Below are 23,126 nucleotides of genomic sequence, written 5' to 3'. Positions count from 1 at the left end.
ACGACGTCCGTTTAAATCGGGAATGCTTTGGGTTGCGAATCGCGAAATTTGCGACGTGGACGCTCTGGACGAGTAGAAAGATCGGTCGCACGGTGGAAAACGGAGAACGGAAAACAGTGCGAGTTAGCTGTCGCGTCGCCGCGAGAACTGACTAACTGTTCCTCGAGGAGGATGCGGCGAAACTTAAAAAGAAATCGCGCGGCACCATCATCCCTGGTGACGCGGCAGGCGGTCGAACGTTTCCCAGCAACCGCGTAAATAACAACGAAACCAGGCTCTTCAATCGGCCGTGATAAAACGGAATTAAAGTCGTTAATTCAAACAAACGCGAGTGGACGTACACTTACGGCCATTAGAACGTCCGTCGTTCTTCCAGTCGTCGTTAAATTATGAATCATTGAACGGTCGAAGTGGAATAACAAACCGCTCCAGTGGATTTATCTTCCTATCGAGCAACCCCGTCGAGTTTGTTATCCCTTTTTTTCGCCAAAGTGCTACAAATCACGAGCGTTTTATCGATTCTTCGTCGGTGAAATAACGAATGTTAGAAACTACGAGGATGACGATAACGCCACTCTGCTGTCAATCTAATCGCATCGAATCCAAGCTGCAGACTAAATGACAACCGTTGTGTCAATATCTCTGATGATAAACGCATCGTAAACAACTAGCTGTTTATTTCACAGCCATTCCGTGTCATTCGTTATCCACCGATCTGGTTAGAAATAATCGTTCGATACAAGAACGTTGACGACTCTATTTACCTTTTCTTCGTCCTTTGTCGTCGACCATTAAAAATGCAACGGCCGATAGAATTTATCACGCTCTTCGACAAATCCATCATCGATTTTCGACACGTCGAGATCCACCGATTCGAATAACGTTGGTACGCGAGCCTGTCCCATCGAAACGCTGCTAATGGTCGTGGGATTGCCAGCCTCCATTAATTAGATTTGCTCGCGACCGATGCTCCAGCTCCGGATCTTGCCGTTTATTTCCGCCATCCTGTTTCCTCTTACGGACGAATTGAGATCGCTCGCGAGATAAATTATTTCTTTTGAAATCGTTCCGAACGTGCGATCGAGTCGTTCGAATAAACGACAAGACCAACCAATTAAACGTAACTGATTTGTTTTAATCGATCGCGGAACAGATCGCGTTGCTTCCACGTCGGAATAATGAGAGCCGCGTTTGACTTTTTGCAGGGGTGGAAAATGGAATAGGAAGGAAGAGAGGAAGAGAGAGAGAGAGAGGGAGAGGGTAATATAAAGCAGCGTATTAGATGAAAATTTACGATGGAAAGTGTCTCGTCAGAACGACGCCCTAGAGGAATGCAATCCAACTCGGCGTGCAAGATGAGCGATATTCATGGAACGGTTAACGCACGCTTCTCACCGCGCATATCCATGGAAATAAAAGCTGCTTTTACCCCGCTTCTCTGCAAAATTGCTTTCGAGAGTGGGCTGGTTTTTTTTTTCATCAACGCCGTCAGCAACTTGTTGCCGCGCTTTGGTATTCGTTACCGAGTATCGAATTCCCCCACCAAACCTATCGATTTTTGCAACGTGACAAGGTTCCCTTCGAAAAATTGCGATCGAGACGCGAACGATAGCAATTAAGAAGCCTGCTCGGGCGCTTTGAAATTCCAATCGACGCATCCCTCTGAAATTGATGCCGAGTAGCCGTCTAATCGAGGAACGAGAAACAACGTTCGATCGGCGATCGAAAATCATCAGTGAATCCTGCAGCTATGCTCCTCGAGAAATAACTTTTCACCCTTCGAGCGTATTAAATCACCGATTCTTACCGATACTTTATACTTTTCCAACACAGCACGAACAAGATAAACGACAAGACCACTATGAAGGCGGTAAAGGAGCGACTGTTCGAATGGACTTGTAAGAAGTACGCGATGAATAGTCTGTTGGACAGACGTCTACTGCGAGACAAGGCTCTGGAACTGGCAAGGATGAGTGGCTCGAACGGTACTTAATCCCGTTGATAATATTTTTTATCTTTTTTTTTTTTCTTTTTTAGCGCATAGGAAGTCGATAGAGTAGCTTCGGTTGGAAATGCAGCTAGCGTCGACCGCCAATTAAACTTTGCTTCTCTCGGTGTTACCGTGTGTAGGATTCAAGTGCTCGGACAGATGGTTGACTACATTTTTGAAAGAGTACGGCTTCTCTAGCGATTTGATAAGTCAGCCGGGACCGATGTTCACCGATTACCGCGACTGGATCGACCTGATGAGATCGACGATAGTCAAGTACAGGCACAAGGATTTGTTTCACGCGGACGAGCTGACCATGTACTCGGACGTTCTCCCTTCGGGAATCCCGTGCAACGGGGTCGAAGATCCAAGGGCGATCGATTCATCGAGGAACCGAGTGACGGTTTTAATGAGCTGTAATTCTTCAGGAACGACGAAACTACCGCTCTTCGTCTGCGGACCGTACGCGTCCAAGATAACGGCGAAAGAGCACGTTTACGATCACAGCGAGGATTCTTGCATCGGGGACGAGATGTTCAGAAGTTGGCTGTCGAACGTGAACGATCGTATGACCGAGTCTAATCGAAAGATCTTGCTGTTTCTACGACGAGGCAGAGCTCGCGCGCTGAAGGATCTCGTAGCGAGCAACGTACAGCTCGTTTACTTTCCCGAAGATTTCCCGGCATTTTTACGACCGTTGCGGAGGGACGTTTTCCATTACGTTAAAATGGTATTTAGGCGAAGGTGAGTCTCGCGACAGTAATTTTTAGACAACCTCGGACGCTGTTCTCCGAATGTACTACACTGGTGGCAAAAATTTCTTAAAATTTGATGGGAACGTTGCTCAATTTTCTTCCCTGTCAGACAACGGTGAAACGTTTGTTGTTAAAGGTACGCGGAGCGATTAAAGCGATATACCATGAAATGGAATCTTGACGACATCCTGGCGTCGCTGATCGAAGCATGGGAGTCAATACCGCGAGAACTGATAGTATTCAGCTTTCAAAGGACCCACTTTAGGACCGACGACTGTTTTCTTCGGATCGATTGCGATTGCTGGAACAGCTTGAAAGTCGGTATCTCGTTCAAAAAGTTCGTGACGTTCGACGACGGTCTGTCGAGCGAACCGGCGACGTACGAAAAGAACCATCGATGTCGTTGTTACAAGCTTTCCAACCGCAAAAACGTTAAACGGACCGACGACGATACCGTCGATACTGTGTTGAAAAACACGCCGCAAGGTATCTCGGAAGCGACTGTTCCGAAGCTACCGAACGAATCCGATCGGAATCTTCGAGCGACGCCTCTGAACGTAAAGAACCGTACATGTAGAAAATACGACTGTTCTATGGTAACGAGTCACGTCAGCGGTAACGCAAGCACAGCAACGATAACGTATAACACGGAAAAGGAAAATCTAGCGGAAGCGAGCGGCGGACGTAGAAAGTCGCAAAAGAGAATTTACAGCGAGACACAATTTTCTACGAAGGAACGGAATGGCGATCGATGTGCGTCCGAGCAGAGGAATATTAAAAATACCTTTGCATCGAAATACCCGAACGTTATCCGTTCGACTTCGTCCGGAGATGGAACGTTTCAAACAGAAGCGAACGAGATACGACAGTCTCTCGAACCGGTCGTAGACAAAGCTCTCACTTTATCGTCCATTTCAACCGCCGAATCTAACTCTACCAACAACCTGATCGATAATATCAATGCGACTGATCGTGAAACAATAAGGAACACTGAACATAACGTGGTAAGAAACAATCTGACACGGTTTAAACACTCGAACAACGAACAAGGTGACGCAAAGTCTAAGTGCAGGAATCAAGGAACGGTACGATCTAGCATTTTCGACAGATTTAATCAACCGTCTACCTCTACGAACAATTGCAACGTTACTTCTGAAATGATTGGCCAAGATACGCCTCAACTACGCATGGAAAATCGCGGCAGGAGTCAAAGTTCGAACGTAGTCGCAAACAAGGAGAGCGGCTTGCCTTCCGTTCATCGGAAAATCTTGAATTTTACGAAGCAGAACCGACGAAACTCTGTTTCCAACGATTCCGAGGATGATTCTGAAACGAGCGAACCAAGGGAAAAGAAATTGAAAACGAATCACAACTGGTCTAAACAGTTCGAAACCTCTTTCGTTTTTGGTTCTCCGGATACGGATTATTCTTTCGGTGCTCGGCGTAATAAAAATATCGTGGAATCAGGTATTTTTAACATAAGTCCGTTTATTTCTCCGAGGGATTAAAATTTCTCTAAAAATTTTCAAAGCAGAGAAATTTTATACGTTATTTTTCTACGCGTATCGAAACAAGACGAAGGACGATTTTTTTAAAGGATTTTATTTGATTATACGTAACGCAGAATATTTTTAAGCTTTTTAAGAATATTCTTTTGAAATATTATTTTTTAGTTTAAATCGGTTTATATAAATATTTATAATCGAATCATTCTGAATATCGCTATTGCTTTCGATATCTGAAACGATAAGTCACAACAATGATATACTCTATTAAAGTTGCATAAAATGAGCGTAATATGAAAAAATATATAAAATATCCAGAGTTATAGCGCTTTCTATAATACTCCATAGGAAAACAATTTTCTACCGAGATTCTATTTTCTTAACTATATTTTCAAAAATATGAATTTGCATAGAAATCCGTGGTCTAGTAATAGATATCGAAGTTGATACAAGTATTCGACGTATGCAGATGATGTTCAGAGATTTATGATACATTGCCGTATCACTGTGGCAACTCGTACTAATCGCATGTCTGTTACTGATAGAATATAACGTATACTTGTCGTCTGTGCTTCTATTATAATTTCTACCTTCTACCTTCGATCGATTCGAATCAGTATGCTTTAATTAACATATACTACAAAATGGAAGTTTATACCATATTCACTGGTGTTGTTTGTTATTAATAATTAAAAACTGTTATTTATAAGAACGATTAATACACGTATGAAAAAATGGCATGCACTTCTTATCCATATCAAAATGATAATTTATCTCTTTCAGCCAGCCTGTCATTCAAACGCTTAATAGATCTCTTTAACTGTTTCAAGACCAAAAAAATACTACATCTAAGGCCGCGAATCGTCAATTTTCGTGAAATAACTGTCATATTACATATTACATAACAAAAATAAATAAACCTATTTTATTTCTTTCAGTAAATGTATATTTACTATATATTTCATTGTATACATTTATTTATATATATTAATTTGATTACCTACTCTACGAAAATAAGTATAATTTCAATATTTGTTTATACAATTTAAAAAAATTTTTTAAAATTGTGCTAAGTTCATTTTCTCATTCAATGGATACGCCATATATCACCTCCGAATATTAACATTTACAACGTATTCGCATCCTCTTAGAAGAACTAAGTTTGTACTGTAACGCTACTAGCTTTTATCATTAAAGAATTAGAATGAGAAATGAAAAAACTGAGATACAAGAACATAGTTATTATGCTTGAGAGGTATTTTTGATACAATTTACGTTACATTCGCAACTATATTTAAGTTATTATTAATTCTCAGATTCTATAGATTCGTATAATCTGCCAACAGGTATATCTTTAACTTGATCTATAATATCTAATACTTTCTGTAATATTTGAGAATGTATTTTTGATTTATCGTCATCCGCATTAATTATGTACCATGTTTGGTCCATTATTTTCCTATAGTTAGAAGCAACGTGTGACTGAATTTCATTACTTTCATACCGCTCATCTCCCCAATTGCTACGTGAACTCTGAGTTTCGTTGGAAACATTGAGGAATATAACTATATCTGGAGAAGGTAGTCCTTTGTCAGGTGCTTTGCACCACTGTAAACATCTACCAGTTGTGGCTGCTGTATAAGCAGCACCCGAACCAGCATATCTGCAATGATATTTATAATTTATGTTATACTTAAAAATTGTCCTTTCGAGATCGATACAAAGTTTGATACTTACCTATCTATGACAACAGTAGTACCACTATATAAAGATTTCAAAATTTCATCTTTGCATTCCCATCGATTTGCAGAAAACAACATATGTGCTGTTTCCAATGAAAAATTTAGTTTCTTGTTCAAATAATCATTTATTATTTCTCCAATGACAGTTGTTCTATCTGAAAGCAACATGTAATCAAATATTGATTATTCTAGTTATCATTTGACAAGGTTATGTACAATAAATAGAGAAAGAAAATCAATCTATCGGTAATTACTCTGATATAAGTATGTGCTTAAACTTGTACGAAATTGTTAAAAAATCTGATTACCAGGAAACGCTCGTTGTTCGACCGGAATGTCACGTTGTTTCAACGCATCAACCAGCAACTTCGCCTGGGTGGATTTTCCCGCTCTGTCACATCCTTCTAATACTACCAAAGCACCACGTATCGTTGACATTATCTTTTTCGGTAAAATCTTCTATTCAATTAATATGTGTAGAATTATACATTTACCACCATTTTGGATCGTAAATTAACAGTAATAATCAATATACGGTAGTTCATAGTGGGCATGCGTACACGTGTCAATTATCGAAACGGAATCGATTTAAGATGGAATCTGTATTTCAAATTTAAAAAATTCGTTTCGATGCAAATGCATATTTACGATGAAAAAGACAAATTTGCGAAATATCGAGACTCGTATGTTGGTCTTTCATATATCATTCTTTATTATAATAGCAGTAATAATAATAGGGATAGTAGTAATATTAATATACAGTACATTTCTCATTATCCGTATTTCCCATAAACATACATCGACATTTGAATTATAAAGTGCATTAAAGATATATCGTAATATATTACATTAAGCCGAAATCGCATCATTCATAAACCATTCTATACATATATTACGTACAGTTCAATTAATACTTCTGTTCAACGTTAACGTTTCATGTTAAAATCCTCTTTTGACGTTTATTAGTTTACTGCGAGTACACATATCACTTCGGCTGCATTCGGGCATATCGACAAAGGGATACAAATCGATCGAATTTACATACTCAAAATCTCAATTTTACTTAATTAAGATATATAATTTTACTAAATTAAGATATATAAACCTGCTCAACAAAACCGAGGTATTTCGTTGAAATCAATTTAACATTAATTTCGGATAGAAAATCATTTTTTTCATAATCAAGAAACATATTTTGCATCTTAATGCCATTTTTCACAAGAAGAATTATTCTGATTTTGATGTTGCATTTCAAGCTAAAATGTAATAATAAGTCTTTGATTTACTGGAACGCGAGAAGGACAGTTCGACAAATGGCTCTATTTAACATAGCAACATGTGAATTTGTTATATTTCCCGAAGAGAGAGACTTATGTTTATTATATGTACAAATCATAAATTTCATTATATATCTATATATACGTATATACATGTAACATACACGAAGACGCGTTTCACATAATAATATGCTACAATTTATGCGTAATATATATATATGTCTTGAAAGCACATTACCGTGTCACGAATATAAAATCGAATAATCTAATATATTTTACAAATCTCGACAAAACCAGCTTCACTCCAATTGTGATTAATGGCGGAAAAAGAATATTATTTCACACAAACGAAATGGAGCTATTCTCTTTGCATTTTTCAATCTTTCTTCCTTCGAACAGTCCCGACCAAGACTGGCCGATTTATGGAAATTACGGACATTAAAGGAATAAAATGTCATGTCTTTCTTCTTTATCTTCTGTTTTTTCCTACCAACTGATGCGCGCTATATTTTGAATACGCTCGTTCGATAATATTCGCGATGTGTCCTTGCTTTCGATCGTATTCCTATCACAAAATGCTGGACGTTAAGTGAGAAACCGATCTATAAGACTTATCCTACGTTTGTACATTACGAGAATGTTATCCTTCGTTCGGCAGGTTGTCAAATTCGCCACTATCGCTTGGCTCATATGTAACAGAACGAACTTCCCTCGGTAATGTTCGCGAAAAATATAATATGTAATATATATATATATATCATCGAAAGCGATCACCGAGAGGAACATAGACTTTTGGAATAATCGTATTACGCTCGTAAAAAGAAAAACGCGAAATAACATCCTTGTGTATAGAAGCGTATTTGCTCGTTCCATAAAATATTTTCTCTCCCAGTTGAGCAGATTAAACTCTTTATGGCATACGGATCTGATAATTACAAACTGAAACGCTCTGACAGCACCAATGTTTTTATATACATACCAGGAACAAACGAACTACGCACTTCTCCTAGAGAGAAAACATGCATGGTTCGATTGAACGCTGCAATCTACAAGTCAGCATTTACCTATCAGTATGAATAAGTTAGAGAATTATAGTATAACTCGTGGTTATTTCGTCAGGTGATAAATATCGTTTCGTTACATCGTACAATGAACAAAGACAAAATTCGGAATTTTTAAATGTGTAGCCTCGCTTATAATATCGAAAACAAAGCACAACGTGTACCAAATTGAAGAAGATTGCTTATAAAGAAAATATTATATCTAGTATTCGTAAACTAGCTATCAAACGATTTTTAGACAAAATTTGTTGAAAGAAATGCATTGAACGATTACGAAGAAAGGCAAAAGTTCGAAAAGAACATTTTGTCGATTATTCCGAATTCAAATAGATACATAGATGGCAGTTACGCTTCTTATTGATATAATGTTGGTATAATGATATACTAGTCTGATGACTAATAACAATACCTGCATGACAGATCACCCAACAATAAGGTCCATAAAATTTTCAGATTTCTAACATTTCTTACATTACTGATATCCGCTTCATTTTCTATGTAATAACTGTCCTTTGCCAGCATATAAAATCAGACTCGGTGGTATATCACCATGCTCCCAGACTGTAACAAATTTCGTCCAGAATATCGACGATACGGTCGACATTATTCTCACTACGATTATACTCACGCACAACATAAACCTGAATTTTAGTTACGAGCGCAAACTTAACACTATCCTCAACATTCGCGATCTCATTCAACATAACATACATTTCTCAACAGCTGCTTTATTATTGGAATTCTCGATATAACTCATTAAAACACCGCGATAAAAACGTTCAATCCATTCGCTTTAACAACAGCAACGCATATTATTTTCGCGTTGAAATCTACACTGTTAATAAGCGATACTTGCAAATGAATTGAATCGTAAGAACTATTTGACAAAATAAAAATATCTACGATTTGCGTGACCATATATCAACGAGATAGTTAGAAAACATTCCGTGAGAAAAACTAATGTTACAAAACAAGTACCCTGTGTAGACCTAACTAAGAACGATCAATGCGTAGAACTTTTACAAGATACAAGTTAATAAACGGAAATAAGTGAACCCTCTTAACATTAACGGCTTCTTAAACGTTTTTCTGTATTAAATTGCGATATTCATCAGATGCTCACGGTACTATTTAGAAGCAATTATACGCTTAAGATACATATACATGTATGATATACTCTCCAGAAATCTCATTTCTAGAGAAAGTAAATTGATCCTTGTAAAATCGAAATTGGAAATTCACATGTACTTGACTAAAACTTATAATGCGTCTATTATTATTTGCTTACGTAATTTGAGGTATGTTTGCCTGTGTAATCTGCGAAAATTTCGATTCGTTTGAACAACGTGATCTTGATAAAAGGAAAAATCTTTCGGGGTTATTCATCAGCGAATACGCGTGCTGTTGAAGATCTTGCGAATTTTATCGTGGAGGATACCGGCTCTGCTGTATGCTCTTCACTGAACGATTCTTCATGTCGTTCGGGTTGTACATCATTGGTCCCTAAAGATCATCATTTTCTTGAAAAATAAATCACAACGTCAGATTGAAATTATATACAACTATATCATAAATTTTACAATTTTGTAATATTAATTGAATCTTTTGTACTCTTCTTATGCCATTGTACATTTGTTATATTATTCTTTTGTCGTGAAACGATATAATATTAAGATTGAAAAATAGTAATTAAATGATCACATTTCCTTGTTACGTTTCTAATTTGGAGCTTACAGTTTGATGTGATACAAAGCATAAAATATAAGCTTCGCTATTAACGTATAACATATACACTGCGAGACCAAAACCATAAATACATCCTTCACCAAGCTTTCCCATAGCTTTGCCATAAAAATCTTATGAAAATAAATTGCTCGACTTTAATGAATTTAAGCTTGATTTAAGGGCGAAAGCTATATGACTGTGAAGTATGAAACGATATTTTATCTTAAATCTATTGCAAATATAGAATATATTTCAAACAGACCTATACATGTGAAATAATTTTTGAGTTAAAACAAATTAATTGAGTTAAAACAACTATTGAAAATTTATTCATAAAAAAAAATCTCAGGTATCATTTCACTTGTAAGGGCAGTTCTAAATAGAAAATAAATACTTTGCACAATTATGAATTCATTATAAAATACGACACTGTAATAAATAAGTAAGAGTTTCTACCGTGTATTGTTGAGTAGTATTTGTAAGTGATATCACCTTTGGAATGAGAAATGTCTAATGCCACTGGATTACCTTGTTCTGTGGGAGAAAACGCGGATCCCTCATAGTGTAGCTCTGCACCTCTCGCGATAACGAGCTGGTTGAGCTCCATCGAGAGAACTGTGTGCCATATACAACACAACAATTTTGTCTCACTAACCGAATACTCATTCTATTGCTATGATTAGGTAACAAAGTTTGTGAGGATGCAATACCGACTTCCTTCTATCATAAAACAAGAATTACTACTTTTTAATAAAATTACGTGACGTAGGAGACCATGAAATATCAGAATTGCATGTAATCGGTATTGCAAATCTCTAGTATTGTCATGTATAAAACTGTGATGTTCTCTATGATAAATATACCTTTTAATTGCAAGAATAAACCATGCTAAAAATTATAATGTAAATATACTACTGCGTTATTTTAGTATCCTGTACCATATGTTAGCTTGTGACTTAAATCACCCTTCCTTGTACACCTGTTACCAAGAAATTGTGTACATGCAAAAAAAGAAACTCTAAAGGAGCATTGTGTAACATTATACAGAATACAAATATCGAAAAGGAGGATAATTGACAAACAAGTATTAAAAAGTGGCTTTTTAAACAGTATGCTCTGTTTTCTATCCTCTTAATCATCCTTGTTATAACTCAATCTGTTCAAATGCCGTAATGTTGCAAATAATTGAAACTCGTTGCATCGAGCATACATACAATATTTACACTGTCATCCATGCTACTAGATAAACATTACAAACCATGCATATACAATACTAAAGAACAGCGTATAAAATTAATAAAATAGTTCTTACTATCAGCAACAATTATTATTTGGCTACATCATTCTGCCTCCCCGACTGCTTGCAAAGGAAACAAAAAAAAGAAAGGTGGATTAAACACAGGTTTGCGAGAAAGAGGATATCTATTGTGATCTTGGAAAATCTACCTAGTATAACGAACGTTAAAATATAATACAAAAATCATATAATTTTCAATTAAAAAGGAATGAAATAGTTCGTTTGTTCTTCGTTTGTAGGAAAAAGAAACCTATTTAGGAATTGATACCGTTTCCCATTGAATAATTCAAATAACAAAAAACATATATAATTTTTGAATAAGTATACTGTACATACGAAAATAAGAATTAATTTAAAAGACAAGAAAACTGGTATTTTTGGATAAACAGACAACGCACAAAACTAAGGGAAATGTAGAGTACATACAAATTGTTATTACGAATATAACTGTAAAGAAGAGAAAATAACATTTTAACATTACAGTTCCAGATACAGGTTTAAAGTACAACAAAGCTGCATACCAGCATACTGCAGCCATGACAAAAAGATAAAAGGGTTGTGTACAGTGAATCTGAGATTGTAGATATACACATGAAACTGTATTGTTAATGTTGAATATATGTTTGTGATGACAAAAGACCATTGTATGTGCATGAAAGTTCGCGAAGATTATTGTTCGCAATAAAAAGAACTTACCCCTTGAGATGTATTCTCAGGAACGTTCGTAGGTATGGCTGCTGTTGCTTCCGTTGAAGTTAAGAAGTCTACAGGAGCACTTGGATCGTTAACTACAAAAAAAAAAAAAAAGAAAAAAGAGCGATGTGATTAATCAAAATAAACTTTATGTGATTTCACGAGTTATAGAAAATTTACCTGGAGCAGGGATAAATAACTGAGGTGATGACGTAGCCATAGGTACCATTGGAGACGCTACTGGGGTTGGTATACTTGAAGGTACTGCGTTATTTTTTGGACCACCTGGATTCATTACATCTATATAATTAGCACGCATACTTCTACCTCTGGGTAATTTAAATTTGTTCACAGAGGTGTCATCTGCCTGCGAAGGTGGTTGAGATGATTGAGGTGGTTGAGAAGCTTGTTCAGGCACAGGTGATCTAAATCCCATGTCAGAAGCTTTCGGAGGGGGAGCTATTGTAGCCGAATTACTATCTCCGTCTTCGTCTTTATTCATCCATTTTTTAGCAACCGGATCCCAAACGATCTATTTAAGAGATAAAGCGAAATATAAATATTATTGCGCCTCTTTATTTACACAAAGGGAGCACAAATATCTTTTTTATATGGGAAAAAAAGACTAAACTACAGGGCTCAAATAATTTCACTATATAATTTTTTTGTTAGACACGAAAATTGGAATGTTAAGCCAGAATATATCAATAATTCGTTAGCTGTTAATTAAGTGACCGAACATTGAATTATACTGGCCTTTCTCCCTTTCAGCATAAAAGACGTCATAATTACCATAAGTACCCGCGTGAGCCCTTAAGCGACAGAAAAGTATAAAACCAGCTATCGTAATTTTTTAATGATCTATATTAAGGCTTTAATGTTTCGAAAATCTTACCGTCGGGTTACTGTCATCTGGAAGAATCATCTGGTTCCTTGGTTTTGGAGCAAGTTTGCTGAAGAGGCCGCCAAACCAAGAACCTCCGCTGTTAGAAGGTTTCTTTTCGACTGGTTTTTCTGATGCTTTTTTAGCTGAAGCTGCAGATTTCGAGGCTGGTTTCGGTGTCTCGAGGGCATCCAATTCTTCCAATGGATCGTACTGTTTTCTCATTGACGGTGTCATCGAAATTGCCGGTTGCGATGACTGAAATAAAGTATACAATTCATCATCGCAAAGTTGCCCCAGCAAAGTCGATCACTGTTTACTGTAATAGCGTAAGTACACGTTATTTGTGCATTTAATATTTTATATACATATACATTTTTTTCTCTTCACAGAAGTATCTAACTATAACAGTAAATAGTGAAAAACTTTGCTTACATGTTTATAATCGATGTGAGATATTTTTTAAAAATTCAGGAAAATCAGTAACATGAGAAACTTTATTACATATTTAATATCAACAGATTTATATACATAAATGATATCTAAAACGAGAACAAATTACTTTGTATCAAATATTTGTGTTATTCATGCCTTCTAATAACATAAAACATTATTCATCGGAAACGTTATTTTATAAGCGGAAGAACTAACTGACGTACGAAAGTAAGTTAATATTTCTTGCAGATATAACTACAAATGTACAGTAACATTGAGGTTTTAACATCGAGAAACCTAATATATTTTCTACTCACAATCCGTTGGAACATCAATATCATAAGTTTTAGGGATGGACTTTTCCATAGGAACATCTTTGAATTTTGTTAAACAAAGGTCACTTGTTGATTTAACCGGTAAATCTATCGGGTACGTACCACCAAAAATAAGTGGTTTATATCGACACAATTCGGTGGAATTCTGTGAAGAATTCGAATAAGACCATGCATCTACTGTATCACAAATAACATCTTTCCTTCGAATATGCGGAGCTATTCTCATAACTCTTTTGTCCTCGAAATTACAATATTGCTTTAAAGTTTGATTCATACTTTCGGAAGCTATAATTGCCTTGTTTCTTGAACCAGAATTAAACACAGAAGGAAACTCAAAATTGACCTTACTAAATTGAATATCTAAATCAGTAGTGGCCGATAAAGTCAAATTATTTTCATCTGCATCGCCAGAATTTTTGTCTTCGTTATTTTCCATTTTCTTTTTAACTTTACATTTTAGGAATATGGGCGACTGCGAAGAAGGTGGCTTCACGTACCTACCATCTAATTTCTTTATTTTATTTACGTCTTTCGGGTAAATTGCATTATTTGGTAAGATCCTCGGATAAGCTACCGTGATCTTTGGGTATGTTATCATTTTCCGCGATTTCATGGATTTTTCATTTAAAATAGTTGGTTTAAAAGTTGGCGATATGCCCGTATAAATACTAATATTAAAATCGGAAGAACGAGGGCTAGCGCATCGATCCGAATCTGTTAATACTTTGCGTCGTCGTAATGAGCTAACATTGGTGTCATCCAATGACCACTCAGGATCGAGATTACTATCCGCAGTAACCATATAATTACTTACTTCAAGGGTAGGTGTTTGTTCTTCTCTTTCCGTCTGTCCATATGATAGCATTAAAAAAGAAAGAGACGAAAAAAATGTTATTTCTACATGTACGTACAATGTCGGAAGATTTAAAGATATTATTCTATGAAAGAATCAGACACGAAAAATTTAATTAGTATGTACATGTGCGAGTAAGGATAACAAACATACAATAATTATACTATCGGAATATGTAACGAAATATGTGTGAAGTGATACAGGATAAGCGAATATAATACTGAAAACCACATATTATTATGTCATAAATTGGAACAATTAATTTACCTTATAGTTCCATTTTTCTTGCTGTTGAGAGTTGTCAATATCACTTTGTTCTGGAGAATATGTCGATTGTTGTTGCCAATTCGTGATGGTACTATCATTTCTTCCATAATTGCTTTGATAATAAGAGTCTTGAGTCCAATAATCTTGCTGTTGAGGTTGTTGATATTGACAAGATTCTTCGTTATTTCTCGTATACTGCATACTTTGATCATATGTATCTGGTATATTCGGTGGTAGAGATAATGGCTGCCATTCTGACTGTGTATCAGTCGTGGCTACTTCCATCATCGACGTTGGACCTTCTCTGTATTCGGGTTGAATCGTGTTCCACTGCTGTTGTTGTTTCATCTCATGCACTTCTTGATTTTGTATACTGGTATATGATTCTTGTTTTGCTTGAGGAACGTAAACTTCATTTTCGGTAATTTCTCCCTCCTGTAATAAAGTAACATCCTCGTTTCTTATACAGTTCAAATAAAATAATACTTTTAATGTTTATCTTCTATTTAAACTTACATGGCATTTACCAACAATTTCAGCTAGATTATTGAACCAAGTTAAAGTTGTAGCTTCGTCGATAGAATCTTTATAGACAGGATCATGATACCTAATCCTGTCTCCTAAATTATACACTGCATTAATAAACGACTTTTTGTACTTCGATGGTTCGTTAAAAATGTTTACTGCAATTTGTTCTATATATAGTAAAGCTTTCTCTATTAATCCATGATCTACCATTTTTATTGCCAAGTCGAATTTAAAGGTTTGTAGATCTACTAATGTAAAACCTGGTTCACTAAGATTTCTGGCATATTCGTATATTTCAGTGAGCATAACGGCTTCCGTTGAGAAAAATACATTGTATGCTTTCTGATGGTTTGCACCGATCAGTACAAGTTTTACATTATTTGCTCCATAGGTACCAAAATCAACTTGTGCAAGTACGTAACAGAAATGCGCTGCATAAATATCTCCTCGTGCAGAAAGTGTATCACCGAGAGTTGTAATTGAGCGACGATTAATTTCTGGATTAGCAGATGTGTTGGATATAATCATTGCTAAATGAGGTCTCCAGTCATCCCATCGAGGATCCGATATACCAGTAACAACAGCTGGCACACGGCCAGAATGAAGTTGATATAAAGTTTGCAATGGATCGTGATACGGTAAACTATTAGCAAAACGTGTCATTACAGATGCATGCGTACGTTTATCCAATTTGCTAGCTAAGAAGAGTGCATGTCCCCAAAGACCTTCGTTCATTGCATATTCTGTATATTAAAAATAATTAAATTTAAAACAAATAAACATCGTGTACGCGTTTAATCTCATAAAGGATATAAATATATATTTACCTAATGCTTCTTGGACTAATCCATAAAGTAACGTATTTCTAAATTCGTCTGTTATTTGTTCAGTGCTTTTCCGTGTCTTACTTTCGACCTTTTCGGAAGTCGTTGCACCATCTTGACTGCCTTGAACACTATCTCCAACTGAGGCTCCCGATCTTTGAGATATTATCGATTCCCTTCTTCCTGAATCCTGCGACTTTTGCTTATTTACATCGTAAGGATATGCATCTTTATTTCTGAGTAACAATGATGCTATATCAACGCCGACAACATTCTGGAAAACACGCGTACGATCAGATACAAAAAGTAAATTGTATGTATGTACAAAAAATATATCTCACTCCATTTTGTTGAATCAACATAATCATTAGTTCATATAAAAGTATATATGAAGCACGATCAACCATCTCTTCGTTTGACGCTGCCCTTTTAATTTTATTCTCACAATATTCGATGATGGTCTTTTTATGAGTCACACCCCTATACAAAAAAGCGAGATATGGTATTACAAATAATGTAAATAGGCGGGGAATTATTTACAAAATGTTGCAAATATAAAATTAAGTAAAATAATAATTAATGTCCAAGCATGCATATGTACTACATACATTACCGAAAACAATACAGCATGAAATTTTATTTTTTGTAAAAATAAATTGAAATGTTCCACGCACTTAAATGAGAATACGCATGCTTAGATTATAGATATACTGATTACACTTGCTTAATTAGGGGACCAGGATAGGCACGTAAATCGCGTGCTACTGGATCATGTGAAAGTAGATTGTCCAATTTAAAAATATCTACTTTGGCTCTTTCACCATCAGATGGATAAGATGGATGCACATGTATCAATGATCCAATAGAGAAACATCCTGAAAGTAAAATATTTTTATAAATCTTGTTACAGTGAATTTTGATAAATAAATGATGACACTTGAAATCATACCATACACATGTGAAATAGAGAACTTAGTTGGTGTCATACGTGCAGAGGTAGTTGTTGAATCTTCAAGCATAGATATATCAGCTAAAGTTCTTTTATCGCCAGTTGTTCTGAAAAATACAATTTTTATTGTCGCACCTGAATTGAAACCAGCAATAATATAATGGATCGTCGAGCAGGACAACTACAAGAAAGGAAGACAGATTGTTTCTAATAAGACCTACAAGTATATATAAATATTTTAATATATCTTAATTTCAATATATCTTAACAAATACTAACTCTAGTGAGGAATTCTAATTATCTACTTAAAGAAAGATATTTTAAATGGCAGGAAAGTATTTTAACTAAATTACTCTTAATGACAAAAAATTTGATATTTTCAATATTTCGAGCAAATCTTGAACCGAGAGAATTCTCCCGGTCTCACCTATTTAAATTTTGATAACTTGAATTCTGTCTTCGTTGTGGACTCCTAGTCCATCCGGGATACCCGAAATACGGAACATATAATGCTTTGTTTGGCGAGTAGAAGCATGCACTTGAATTTGTAAAAAATCTAACACATAATGAATGTTATAAAGTCTATAGGAAAATAGAACCAGAATATTCATCCAATACTTGCTTTAACTCCTCTAACACTTACCTTTCGTCGCAAGAACTACGCCCGGAATGGACACTTGCTCTGTCTTCAGGATAATTGACAACACCACGAGAAATGTGTTGTTGTTGATGTTGATTAGCATAATATTTATGATACCATTCCGAATAAGCAGCAGGGTTTGTACGTCGCAAATTTTCAATGTATGCATAATAGTTACTGGCATAATGAACACCATAATCGTATCCAGGATATCCTTCAACACAAAATAATCTATTTTATTTTTTGAAACAAGAATTTAACTGCACAAGGGATATATATATATATATATGTATATATATATACCATTATAAGGATAATACGGATCTCTCGATCGCATGTAGTACTCTCGATCTCTATCATTATAGGAGGATCTACTGGACGGTCTCGATCTAAAATCCGAAAAAAATGATATTATATATGTACAAAATATCATGTTAAAATATCAATTGCGTGCTAAAAAGATATATACCCTCTACTATAAGGATCGTCGTAATATTCTCTCCTATATGGATCTCTTATATCGTAATCATCGTATCGTCTTGGTCGTCTATCGTCCCTTCTTCTGTCACGGTCAAGATAATCGCGATCTCTAGAATATCGTAAATCATAGTCTCTAATATCTCTTTCCCTGCGTCGTATTCCATCATCAACCCTATCTTTTCTGCGATCGTCAGGTCTTCTTCTAATGTCTCTATCATCTAGATCTTCTTTAGTTCTGCCTCTTCTATCGACCTCTTCTCTTGAATGCCTATCTAGATCGTCTCGACTATGATGCTTGCGATCATCTTCTCGATAAGGAATTTCTCGACGATCGAATTCATCGCGAGTATTATATGTCCGATCGTTCTCTCCTCCACGACGGCGATCGTAATAATAATCATCATCATATTCCCGTTCACGATCGTAACTGCAAGTTAAAGTAAAATCTTAAGCTTCAAATAACTTATGAATTTCTCCAAAGTTTAGTTATTATATATCTACTAACTACGCGCTTTTTCGTTCGTATTCGTATCTTCGGCGTTCCGAGCTACTGTCACGTCGTCTTTCTCTGCTATCATCTCTACTATTTCCGGATCCTCCTTCATCATCCTCATCTTCATACGAATCTCTACGATTCGATGCACTAGGAATTCCTTGACTCTCGCGTATTGATGCGCCAACAGCTTCCTCGCGTTTGTTTCTTGAGTCACCGGTCTGATCCTGTATTGCAGCTGAAATGAGATACAAAAATTTAATAATAAATACATACAAGAATATTGAATTTACATAGATATAAAGCCTTCTCTCACAGCCTATAGAAGGAACTTCTTGAGAGCCTGTAACTACTCTTCCATTAGATCTGTCATCTGGTGACTGAGTAACTTCATTGGAAGATGCACCGCCCGGTATTTGTCTAAGGTTTTCTTCAGTCTGTTGAACAGGATCTTCAGATTCATTACCTCTTCCAGGTATTTCCCGTGTCTCACTTGGTTCTAACATAATTTGGGATTGTGACTGATATCTTTCTTCTCCAGATGGATCGTTTCGTGATTGTTGCGGAGGCAGAGACCGTTCTCTGCCAGATGGATCGTTCCGGCGTTCCATCGTGTCGGAATCTGATCGTGAAAGTAAAGGAACATTTCTTTCTTGTCCAGGTGGAACATCGCGCCGTTCTGATCTTTCAGACATATTTCTTAATTGAAGACCTTGCTCTTGACCAGACGGATCATTTCTTCTTGGATCAGACAATCTTTGACCAGTCTGAACATATTGTTCTTGCCCGGTTGGATCATTCCTACGTGGATCTATGGAACTTGATTGTCCCGGTACTTCGCGTAAAAAGGGAATGTCATTAGGCACTTCGTCATTTTCATCATCTTGACTTGGCGGACTCGGTTCATGTTCTTGATGAGAATCGGTTAATTCTCCGGTTTCCAGAAAAGTATTTCTATCGTTTGATGCGAACTCGTAATTATCTGGCACCTGTAAAATAATTTTACTTATTTTAACCGCACAAAAAATGTCGACTCATTTCTTTTACCTGTTCTGCCTGAAGAAGGGAATGAGATCGTGTGGACTGCTGCACAGAGGGTACTTCAATATTACTTATTTCCTGTCTAAAATCACGTGTACTGGCCACCTCCTTGGCAGAATTTGGAACTGGTTTAGGATCATTATCTAAAGTTTCCTTATTTATAGAATCTCTTGAGCCATATATATCTCGTTCCTGTAATGATGGCGTGACTACTTCTAAATTTATAAATTCTGAAGGCTGTTGGATATTTTCATAATTCTCTACGTTTTGTTCTATACTCCATTCTTTTGGTGGACGAACATTATCTTTCGAATACAATGTATTTTCTGAGGAAAGTGGCAATGTATCCTGGCTGTACCATTGATCATATCCACTTTGTGCTATATTGTCTGAAGACTTAATGTTTGTCATTTGATATGGATTAAGCGCCGTATGATCTTGACTAATAAGATTTTGATTATCATTGGAATGAGCATTTTCTGTACCGAGTACAGCACATTCTAAAGGCAATCCAGATATATTATCAGGTGTAGCACCATTATTGGAAATCGCATTTTGATTCCACCCATCTTCAGGATTAACAGATTGTGCTTCTTTCAATTCATTTTGACTTTCAACATTTTTATTTACTTTAGTACCAAGATTTAACTGTTCCAATTTTATAGGCAACTCTTCAGTTGAATTACTTTTACCCCATTCTGTTGCATCATTTGCTAAATTAAAATCATTGTTCTCTTGCACAGAAATATTTTCAGAACTTGCAACAGTTGATATAGTTTCGGGAGTAGCGGACATATTAAGCCGAGAGTCAGATGGATATGATTTAGCAATATTTGTTTTTATCTGTGTATTAGGATCTTTAGAGCTGACAGAATTTGAAATTAATGAAGGAGCAGACCGTTTTCTTTCTTCATGTTCTATATTTGGATCTACTGCTGGAATAATATTAGGATGAATATGATGAGATGGTATTGGACGATTTTGTTGCCAGTCATTTGTAGCAACTGCACCAGTGACTTCTTGTTTAACACTTTCTTCTATTAAATTATTATTTTCCTGCTGTTCATGTAACCACTGAGTTGCATTATTGTCATTGGTCTTTTTCCAAGGTTGTGAGACTTCAGTATTTGCTTGAGGCCAAGAATTAAATTCATCATTAGCATTATAAGCTTGTGTTACTTGCTGACTTTGATTAGGTATTGCAGATTCGCGGTTCTGAGCATTCCATTGAGAAGACATATGAACTTGATTGGACCAATTATTTGCATCATTCGTATCATTTATAGAATATTCTTTATTTTCAGTAGAAGGTAGAAGGTGTTGGCTTGATCTAGTTTGTTGTACTGACGGTGTATATTGATTACCTATATCATCAAAATTTTGTGCCTCTTTGTCCATTTTTTGATCCTGCCAATGTCCCGATACAGCAGCTGGTTTTTGCCAATTTTGTGGAGTCATTACATTTGTTTGATTAGACTTCATCCAATTATAATTGCTACCAACTAAAGTAGGACGTGATGCTTGCTCTTTTTGATTTTGTACACCTGACTTTTGTAAATATGAAACATTTTGAGATTGTTGATCACCTGCCCATTGTGGTTGATCGAAATTCATAGATCCAGATTTAATAGAATTTGTTCGAGGTGGTGGTGGTGGATATTGCTGATATTGATTATAATTTGAATAAGATGTAAAAGATTCTGTATGATTAGGAATTGGTGGCCTATTAGCAACTGTCCCTGGTATATTTCTGTCTGATGTCGAATTCTGATTGAGCAGATCATTCTTATTACCGTTAACACTTTGATAATAATGATCTTGAATGGAATTAGGTATCAACTGTCCTTGATTGGCATAAGAAGGTACATAATGCTGTTGCTGCTGTTCTGACTGTAGCGGTTGCTGTTGCTGATTATCTGCCTGTTTGTCAAAATCCCAATTCCATGAATTATTCCAAGGATCATTTGACTGTTTTGGCTGATTCAGAAGTGGTGGTTGATGTTGAACAGGATCATTTGACGATACTTCGGGTGGTACTCTAGACATTGGATTCCATATATTTTGATTATGAGTTCCATAGCCTAAGCTGTGATCTATTCTAGACCTTGTTGGTCTGGCTCTATAAGGATTCTACAAATATGTTTTAGATATTAATATACAAGTGAAATTTTTTTACATTTCGTACAATATTTTTAAACATGCTACTCACACTCATACTGCCTCCAAGACAGTAACACTTGTTTCTTATTTATATAAAACCTACAAGACAAAAAATAATTTACATATTGCATTATGAATAAGAATTTTATTGTTATCCTACAAATTTACGTATCTTATATAAACATTTAGGAATACCTGACATTTTTTAACAAACATTCAAAATATAACTTTAAAAATTATTAATACACCAACAGAATACACTTTCACATACCATAAAAAACATATATAGGTCATTAGAAATCTATTTTTCAAATCTTTAATGATTCTTTCCGCTTATAAAGTAATATTTCGTAAAATAAAAATAAATTGAGATCAAAATTTACACTGGGATAGAAAATCCGTTAATACTCTTTCTGACGATAGCCTATCCTAGCTAGAAAATTTCTTGAAATTTTCCCACCACAAAACTCAAAATTACTATAATTATGTAACAAAAATCATGAGAGAGCAGTTTTTGTGCGTAAATAACACGATTGGCAGATAGGAGAAAGTTAAAAGGCGAGGAATTGAGAACGTCGTGCCGAAAGTTGAGATACCAGCTGTGATATCCAACGTTAGCGTTCAGGGACCTCTCGTACGTTCACTCACCTAGCTATCGTGTCTGGCACTGGTATCCATACGCGAGTATAAGCATTATTTTCTCCCACAAAACATTCGAATCGTTACGTTTAGCAAATTCGATCGTTTATCGAGGCAAATGAAATTTTTACGAGATCAGAGGCAAAAGTCACAAAAAGGCGGACATTTTACGAATATTATGAGGAAGATGTGGGTTAAGCACGTCACGAATTTTTCTCGTTGTCTTTCCACGCGAGCAGAACCATAGACGCGCACAGCGCGGACGCGTTGTTCTCAAACGTCAAAAAGATCTCCAATGAAATCTCGTTAGATGGCATTGTAATGTGATTTAAAATTTTTTCAAAAATAGGAAAATACTGAAGACTGGACAGATTTTTACATAATAATTTGACAATAAAACCTCAAAATAATAACTCTTATAGATTTATAACAAAGTTTCAAAATATGATGTGCGCGATGAGATATTCTCATCTAAATCTAAACTAGATATTTCACAAGTAGATATATCTATTTGTGTCCATTTTATTTACTGCATTATAACATTTTATTTTTAA

The 23,126-nt window shown here is 35.8% G+C and overlaps 3 protein-coding genes across 13 annotated transcripts; 1 reads left to right on the top strand and 2 right to left on the bottom strand.

The window, feature by feature from the left end:
- Positions 1-81: 81 nt before the first annotated feature.
- On the top strand, positions 82-4,494 carry LOC138180004 (uncharacterized). Its single transcript, XM_069113347.1, has 3 exons — positions 82-1,985; positions 2,131-2,734; positions 2,882-4,494. The coding sequence occupies exons 1-3, from the start codon at positions 1,862-1,864 to the stop codon at positions 4,251-4,253; spliced, it is 2,100 nt and encodes a 699-aa protein (XP_068969448.1). The 5' UTR covers positions 82-1,861; the 3' UTR covers positions 4,254-4,494.
- Positions 4,495-5,427: 933 nt separating this feature from the next.
- LOC138179664 (thymidylate kinase) lies at positions 5,428-6,500 on the bottom strand. Its single transcript, XM_069112690.1, has 3 exons — positions 6,301-6,500; positions 5,988-6,147; positions 5,428-5,913 (listed from the first exon to the last, which is right to left on the bottom strand). Exons 1-3 carry the CDS (start codon positions 6,428-6,430, stop codon positions 5,556-5,558), a joined length of 648 nt encoding a protein of 215 aa, XP_068968791.1. The 5' UTR covers positions 6,431-6,500; the 3' UTR covers positions 5,428-5,555.
- Positions 6,501-7,228: 728 nt separating this feature from the next.
- Positions 7,229-22,828, bottom strand: Sec16 (endoplasmic reticulum export factor secretory 16). Of its 11 annotated transcripts, XR_011173183.1 has the most exons (21): positions 22,582-22,824; positions 21,983-22,032; positions 19,780-21,903; positions 19,049-19,721; positions 18,745-18,970; positions 18,229-18,666; positions 18,063-18,148; positions 17,763-17,973; positions 17,120-17,226; positions 16,889-17,045; positions 16,512-16,650; positions 16,174-16,444; positions 15,335-16,089; positions 14,819-15,253; positions 14,513-14,545; positions 12,941-13,186; positions 12,226-12,577; positions 12,049-12,140; positions 11,368-11,412; positions 10,584-10,670; positions 9,810-9,833 (listed from the first exon to the last, which is right to left on the bottom strand). XR_011173183.1 is itself a non-coding variant. In XM_069113385.1 (20 exons), the coding sequence occupies exons 2-19, from the start codon at positions 21,986-21,988 to the stop codon at positions 11,383-11,385; spliced, it is 6,381 nt and encodes a 2,126-aa protein (XP_068969486.1). In that variant the 5' UTR covers positions 21,989-22,032; positions 22,582-22,824; the 3' UTR covers positions 7,229-9,850; positions 11,368-11,382. The 11 variants fall into 11 exon arrangements, 10 of the variants coding, with proteins under 10 accessions (XP_068969486.1, XP_068969485.1, XP_068969483.1 ...); XM_069113385.1 differs by lacking the exon at positions 10,584-10,670 and having other exon boundaries at positions 7,229-9,850; XM_069113384.1 differs by lacking the exon at positions 10,584-10,670 and having other exon boundaries at positions 7,229-9,833.
- Positions 22,829-23,126: the final 298 nt, after the last annotated feature.

Source organism: Bombus flavifrons, chromosome 5 (genome assembly GCF_040668555.2).
Source record: "Bombus flavifrons isolate JBK064 chromosome 5, iyBomFlav1_principal, whole genome shotgun sequence".
NCBI lineage: Eukaryota > Metazoa > Arthropoda > Insecta > Hymenoptera > Apidae > Bombus > Bombus flavifrons.
The sequence above is the reverse complement of the archived record's forward strand: the minus strand, read 5'-3'. Positions and strand labels throughout refer to the sequence as shown.

Excerpts from the sequence above, each read along its gene's own strand:
- LOC138179664 (XM_069112690.1), bottom strand. The coding sequence starts at position 6,430 with ATGTCAACGATACGTGGTGCTTTGGTAGTATTAGAAGGATGTGACAGA. Across the intron at positions 6,148-6,300 it reads CGAACAACGAGCGTTTCCTG|ATAGAACAACTGTCATTGGA; the intron begins GTAATCAGATTT and ends TGTTGCTTTCAG. Across the intron at positions 5,914-5,987 it reads ACTACTGTTGTCATAGATAG|ATATGCTGGTTCGGGTGCTG; the intron begins GTAAGTATCAAA and ends ATATCATTGCAG.
- Sec16 (XM_069113377.1), bottom strand. Across the intron at positions 19,722-19,779 it reads CCCTTCTTCAGGCAGAACAG|GTGCCAGATAATTACGAGTT; the intron begins GTAAAAGAAATG and ends ATTATTTTACAG. Across the intron at positions 17,046-17,119 it reads CTCTATTTCACATGTGTATG|GATGTTTCTCTATTGGATCA; the intron begins GTATGATTTCAA and ends TTTTACTTTCAG.
- LOC138180004 (XM_069113347.1), top strand. The coding sequence starts at position 1,862 with ATGAAGGCGGTAAAGGAGCGACTGTTCGAATGGACTTGTAAGAAGTAC. Across the intron at positions 1,986-2,130 it reads AAGGATGAGTGGCTCGAACG|GATTCAAGTGCTCGGACAGA; the intron begins GTACTTAATCCC and ends TACCGTGTGTAG. Across the intron at positions 2,735-2,881 it reads AAAATGGTATTTAGGCGAAG|GTACGCGGAGCGATTAAAGC; the intron begins GTGAGTCTCGCG and ends TTGTTGTTAAAG.